A 6,584-nucleotide genomic window follows, 5' to 3' on the forward strand; every position below is an offset into this window, starting at 1 on the left:
TTTCTGTACTGCAACTCCCATGTGTGGGCAGCTTTATTGAGAGCGGATCCCCGGCCGGAAGGTTTGTCATCGGGACATTATTGATGCATCATTTCTTTTTTGCTGTACTGTGGCAAATTACAGCATCATTTTTTGTCATCGGGAGGTGGGAACAGGTATGAAGCTGCCAGGAGGAAGAGAAGAACAGGCGAAAAATTTAGATAAGCTCGAAACAGGAATATATAAGAACAACGGAACCCAGGAGCGATTTTAAAATAAAACCGAACTGTTTTTCTTTACTTATGGGTGGCATCTTGGGTAATTTATGGCAACTTTGAGGGAAATTACTGTGACGTACCGACAAAAGCAATAGCCCCTTTATTATCAGGTAAGATTATTGACTAAACAATTTCTACTTGGAGTAGGGGTACGGTGTACATGTTGCAAGAGCGCGCGGGTCAGTACCTGATCTTGCGACGCCGCAGCCGGGTGAGATGCTATGGCGTTTCCCATCGGACAAGTCGAGGAGATGAGGTATATATGGTGGCTTTGGAGGAAGAAGTGTTTCTGCGGCGTCAGACTCTCGGGTGTGCGTCCATATTTTGGTGGCAGAAAAGAATAACGTACACAGAGCCTATGAGACCAGCGACCGTAACACATTCTGCCACGGTAATCGGTTCAGAACAGCAGGCCTAACTGCTGCGCATATCAAGAGCCAGGTACAGTGCCATGAGCCAGGAGCCAGGATAGGGCGATCCGGGTGCATAAGCTCAAAAAATCTGCATTCCTAGTTTTCTGGCTGTCTTCAGCTATACTCAGAATGATCTTCAGTTCCGAGTTCCGACCAATACCACGTCTGTTGTTTCTTGTATAGCTTAATTAACATCTCTAGCTGTTTGGGTGTGCCGTTCTTTTCTTTAAGCCGACGGATAAACCCATGCTGGTGCATCCAAGAAACGGAGGCACATGCTGCTCTTCCTGGGCTGCCTTCTATTGGTTGTTTATGTGCTATCGTCCTGTCATTCAGGAGACGGATTATAACATGATTGCTAAAGAATTACAACCAGATGCAGAGAACTGATCCATCTGTTACCCAATCATCAACGACATCATCACACATAAGGCACCAAATTCTCTCCTACGAGCACTATGTGTGTCATGAGAGTTGATAAATACCTCGCGCATGAATTAGCTAAACGTCAGACGACTGACTTTAGCTAATGAGCCAGTTGATTTTGAGATCGCCGGAGGGGAGGAAGAAGGAAGGAGCTCGTTGACAGGCTGCGCCCCACCATCTTCTATTTTAGGGAAGGGGGTGGGCACGAAGGATAGTGGTGGTGCAACTTCGCCAGAGCAAAACCCGGACGTGAGCAGGGCTAGACGACTGGTGGGGGCCGGCGGCAATATCAGCAGTGGGGGGCCGTTCCGGGGAAGGCAGGGCGAGAGGCTGCGCGGGAGCGCCCCTGGCAACGGGTGGTGATTGTAGGCGGTTTGGTTTACCGCCCGTGCGGCGGTCTTGAGAAGGAGAAAAGCTGGAAGAAGAAGAAAGGCCAGGTGCCGTTGGATGTTCATTGGATGATAAAAAAAATGGTCCGTTCCCTTTGCATATTGGGTGTAATCATGTGTAACTTAGCACGTCATGTGATATTGTATCTCTCTTGTTGTATAGACATTGTAATCGTTATTTGCAATTAATAAAGTCTTGTTACTTTTTTTTAAAAAAAAAGCACGACCATGTGAGAGGGTCTGTGTCGTTTACTCGAATGATGAATAGGGCGAAATCGGGACGCCACGATATCACCGTGTCAAGATTTACGCCGTGGGATCGAACACACCATGGAGGTGTTCGCTCTATAAACAGTTTCCACCTAACGTTCGCTCCTTATCATCTTTGGTTTTTTTCTTTGAACGAACAGGGCCTCCCGAGCCAACGTAAAAAAAAATAAAAAAAAATCCACCCCGAGCGAACGAACAGAGGACTGAGAGGAGGGAGGAGGGTCCGTTGGCTCTCGTAGCCTCCGCCGCGCCGCCGCCCATCCGGCCGGAGCCTCTACCAGCGACGCCGCCTGCCTCCCCGGAGCATCCCCGCCCGCCCAGCAGCGACTCCCTCCCCGGAAGAGCCGCCCCCGCCCAAGTCCGCCGCCCGGAGCCACGCCGCCGCGCGCTCCCTCCCGCCTCCCTCTTCTCCGGGGCTGGATTGGGGCCGAGGAGGAGCTTGCCCTTGTCGCCCGGAAGCTCCCGCTCGAACGGGCTCGCCCACGAGTCCGGCTGCACCAGCCGCTCCTCCCTCCTCTCCTCCGGTCCGCCCTCCTCCCTCCCCTCCCCTCCCCTCCCGTGGCATGCTCTGTTCTGTTATCTTTTTTTTTTGTCCTGATTTTTACTGATGGGGTTGTTTGTGAGTAGTATGTGTCAATGATTACTGTGTTCGGAGCTGGTACTGAAAAGACTCTGTAACATACAGCACATGTTGAAATTGCCAGACTCTGTATCGTTTAGCATGGCAGGAGTCACCACCCACCAGGATAGATCCACAACTTTCTACTGTTCTTACTGCAGCTAGCAGATGAATTTTGTGGTCGTTATACGGATGATGCTCCTATGCTGTTCAGTATAAGATACCTGTGCAGAAACAAATTTTCTTTAACAAGCCTGTGCAACTTGTGTAGCCTGAATAAGATATCTGTTCCTTACAGCCTTCTCTGAATATGGTTTGTTGCTTATCGTCAGAACGATGTTGCCGAAAGAAAGTTCAACCAATTCTTTGGCTAACTGTTATATTCTTTTAACTTTATTATTATCATGTTCGTCTCCCCTGTTTAACATTTTTTATGCTCTAGTTTTGTGAGTGATGATATATCAGAGTAGCTGATGCTTGTTGTGCGAGAGGAAGATATGTTTGCTATGCTGATGGAGGACATCATCATGTCAACCATATTATTTTGCATGATCCATGTATTTCGTAGTAATATATTATGGTGTCATTCTCTATTTATATTATTTATACGTGTGCAACATTTAAAAAAAATAGTTGTTTAACGTGCTTTTTATTTTAATTTTCAAAAATGATCAATGAAATGTCAATTGGTGTACAAATTACTGCTTTATGGTCAATTATCATCTAAACAGTTTTTCATGCCTTAGTGGCATTACAGACAATTCCAACAAAATATATACTTTCACAGTTGTCTCAGGCAAAACGACTTCAAGCTTTCCCACACTTCTCAGCTCACAGCAGATTTTTTTTTTTTTGGAATTCACAGCTCAACCAAACACAACCTTCATCTCCCCGGCAAGAGCTTCTCGACATGCCCGCCGTGGTGATGCGCTGCCCCCTCCTCCTCGGGCGGCACCCAGCGGCCGCCCTCCGACACTCCTTCTCCTCCTCCCGCATGCGTTGTGTGCGCAGAGCCGCGGGGAGTGGGGGCCAGGGACGGTCACCGGCGTATGGTGGGTTGCTGCTCGATGCTGGTGGCACGCTGCTGCAGTTGGCGCAGCCGGTCGCCGAGACGTACGCCACCCTCGGCCGTCCATATGGTTCGGACATCCCCCAGAAAAACCGTCTTTGTTTCCGCGCGTGTCTCACTCGGCCATTTCATTGGACGCATGGTGCGCGCTAAGGACCTGTGCTGTTCGCCGTTCTTCTCCAGGTGTGATGAAGTCCCAAAAGTACATCATGGAGGGATTCAAGCGGGCTTTCTCGGCGCCATGGCCCAAGACGCTCAGGTACCAGGTAACCCCCGTGGGCGGAATATAGTTGCATAACAAAATAGCAATGTTACATATATACTCCCTCTGTAAACTAATATAAGATCTTGTAGATCACTACTTCAGTGATCTAAAAGATCTTATATAAGTTTACAGAGGGAGTACTAGACTGGGGAACTGTGGCGTGATTGTTGTTGAGGGGATGATATGCTGGACTGGCTTGTCATGTCAGGGTGATGGGCGACCGTTCTGGAAGATTGTCGTGGCGGAAGCAACTGACTGCACAAACAATAATTATTTCGAAGAAGTATATCAGGTATCTCAAGACTGATATTGTTTCCTCTGAACTCTGCTGCTTGTATAATGTAGCTAACAATGAATTGTTCTTATCTGTTAGTACTATGCACATGGAGATGCATGGTGTCTGCCTGATGGAGCTTACAGAACACTGCATGATTTAAAAGATGCTGGAGGTCATACAGCTCATGTATCTTCTTCTTTTTCGTTTTATGATATTCAGTAGTTTGCTTCAAGTTGATTTTTAAATCCCCATTGAGACTCTTGTATGACCCTAATTAATCTGTACAGATGGCTCATGTTAATAATAATGTCTTGATTTCAGTTAAGCTAGCCGTTGTATCTAACTTCGACACACGGTTAAGGAAGTTGCTCAAGGATCTCAACGTCTCAGATATGTAAGTCCTCACCACTACTGTCGAAATACCTTGATCTTGGTTCATTGTGATTGGTTTTGTTTTCCTGTGAGTAATGGCCATGCACTAAATGATCTTGAGCTGTCCAGGTTTGATGCCATCGTGGTATCATCGGAGGTTGGATATGAGAAACCTGCTCTAGAGATCTTCAAAATAGCATTAGGTATTGCAGAGTTTAATTCGTTCAAGCTAAGTTTTATATACTTATTTGAAGTGTAACAATAGTAAGCGTGATACTGGACACACCTTTGTTCTGAAGCGTAATTACTTTGAGCGACACCCACAACAAGAAGCTTCAGCACATAATTTGCTTATTAGGACTAAATTATGTACTAACTAGTTCTCCTATTCCTGTGTGGCAGAACAAATTGGCGTGGAAGCCAGAAATGCAGTACACGTAGGAGATGATGAAACTGCAGACAAGGCGGGTGCTAACGCTATTGGACTCGAGTGCTGGTATGCAATTTTTAGTTTCTTCCCCATGCAGACATAATGTTTCAATAGGATCGGGTATTATTAATTTATCGGGACAAAAAGAAAAGGATAAAAAAATTACTGATGTCGACCATTTTTAGGCTGTGGGGAGAAGATCTGAAGGAATTTTCTGAGATACAACACCGGATCGTAGCAAAACGCTTACGATGAGCGAGCACAGGGCATCGTCTCTGTTTGCCTGATTCGTTCATTTGATTGCTAAGGGGCCCTAATAACAGTTGCGATTTTGCCAAGTAAATCTGTTTCTCCACACGGTCTGTTGACGTCCTTGTAATAAGCGCCGAGAAGAATGGTACTACTCGTGGTACATGTGCAAATACTTTTCGGCTTTCGGCCCTAATGATCATCTTCATCGCCGCCTTGGCGTGTGGTCGCGCATATATCAGACTAATTTGGACGCATTGATGCACTAACTTTTTCGTTTTCACCAAGTATTTTTTTCCGCAAAGTTGATGTATGTATGTATGTATACGCATAGTGTTGTCAAGATTGATCAAGTATATAACTACCGACACATGGCATCGTCAGCCACAAATGTTTTGCTGGCTGAGATGAAACCATGTGTCATCCATTACAAGATCACAAGACAAGAGGAGAAGACTCAAGGCAAAAACTTAAGGTCTACGGGTGCTGTATTGTGGCGGCGCGCTGAATTGCTAGAACACCCGGATTTTAGGCACTACATTTGGTTTCCATTGAGAATTCCAAAATCCTCCGCAATCGCCATCTGAGCTCCCGAGTGACCTGACATCAGCAGAAGTATTTTGCACCATCATTCTATACGCAGAACAAACAAAATACAGGCCAGATGTACATCATCACGGCCATCCCTGACGTGGCTGTTTTGTGCACGATATAGCATCGGCATCAATCGAGAAGTAGACGTCCCGGGCTTTGTCTTCCAACCAAAGCGTCGTATTCTCATCAAGAAGCTCCAACACATGCGTAAGATCATCCAAAGATCAAGTAACAAATTACCGTATGTCCCGAAGGAGATTCTTTGGTGAAGTAGTTTTCCACAAGTGAACTGGTGGATCTTTTTGTTTCCTCTCCCGAAGCATACCATGCCACTATAGCATGCAACACTCTCACAGTAAACCTAGAGCACATTCATGATAAAAATTTATAAGCGAGAAAATAACTGCACGCCGTGAATTTGGAGTTTGCTAACCACATCTACCATGCGGTAATAACCGCACTCTTTATATGAGCACATAAATCATATCGAGAATACGAGACTTATTGAGAACATGGAGTAGATTGCAATGACATCAATTCTTAGCCTGAACATATGTTTACAAGCTGAAGCAACCGAAGACATCATGATTTGGACAAATCTCAACTGAACCACGGTCTCCATCTCCTTTGTGCATTTGAATGAAGATGCCACCATTGCAACCGGATGGAGACTTGCAAAATGCCTTTGTTTCAAGTACGTCATTTTTCATCATATAAGTTAGCACATAAACAAGAGTGGGGCAAAGAGAATGAGAGGCGCAATAGAAAATTCTCTCGTCAAACGAGTTTGAATCCTTACAAGTAAGGTTGTCAGAATCGCGATTCTATTGTATGATTCTACGACTTTACGATACAAACTAACCACTCTAATTCTACAATTTTGGTTAGTAGAATCTTTTACGATTCTGATAGTTAAGATTCTACGATATGTGATCCTACCATCGGAGCTCCGAT

General features: G+C 45.5%; 1 protein-coding gene across 1 annotated transcript; it reads left to right on the forward strand.

Moving 5' to 3' along the window:
* Positions 1 to 1,917: 1,917 nt before the first annotated feature.
* Positions 1,918 to 5,319, forward strand: LOC123149725 (haloacid dehalogenase-like hydrolase domain-containing protein 3). Its single transcript, XM_044569434.1, has 9 exons — positions 1,918 to 2,279; positions 3,240 to 3,513; positions 3,627 to 3,709; positions 3,917 to 4,000; positions 4,082 to 4,157; positions 4,307 to 4,379; positions 4,487 to 4,560; positions 4,760 to 4,853; positions 4,973 to 5,319. Exons 2-9 carry the CDS (start codon positions 3,285 to 3,287, stop codon positions 5,040 to 5,042), a joined length of 783 nt encoding a protein of 260 aa, XP_044425369.1. The 5' UTR covers positions 1,918 to 2,279; positions 3,240 to 3,284; the 3' UTR covers positions 5,043 to 5,319.
* Positions 5,320 to 6,584: the final 1,265 nt, after the last annotated feature.

The sequence above is a fragment of the Triticum aestivum genome, chromosome 7A (assembly GCF_018294505.1).
Source record: "Triticum aestivum cultivar Chinese Spring chromosome 7A, IWGSC CS RefSeq v2.1, whole genome shotgun sequence".
NCBI lineage: Eukaryota > Viridiplantae > Streptophyta > Magnoliopsida > Poales > Poaceae > Triticum > Triticum aestivum.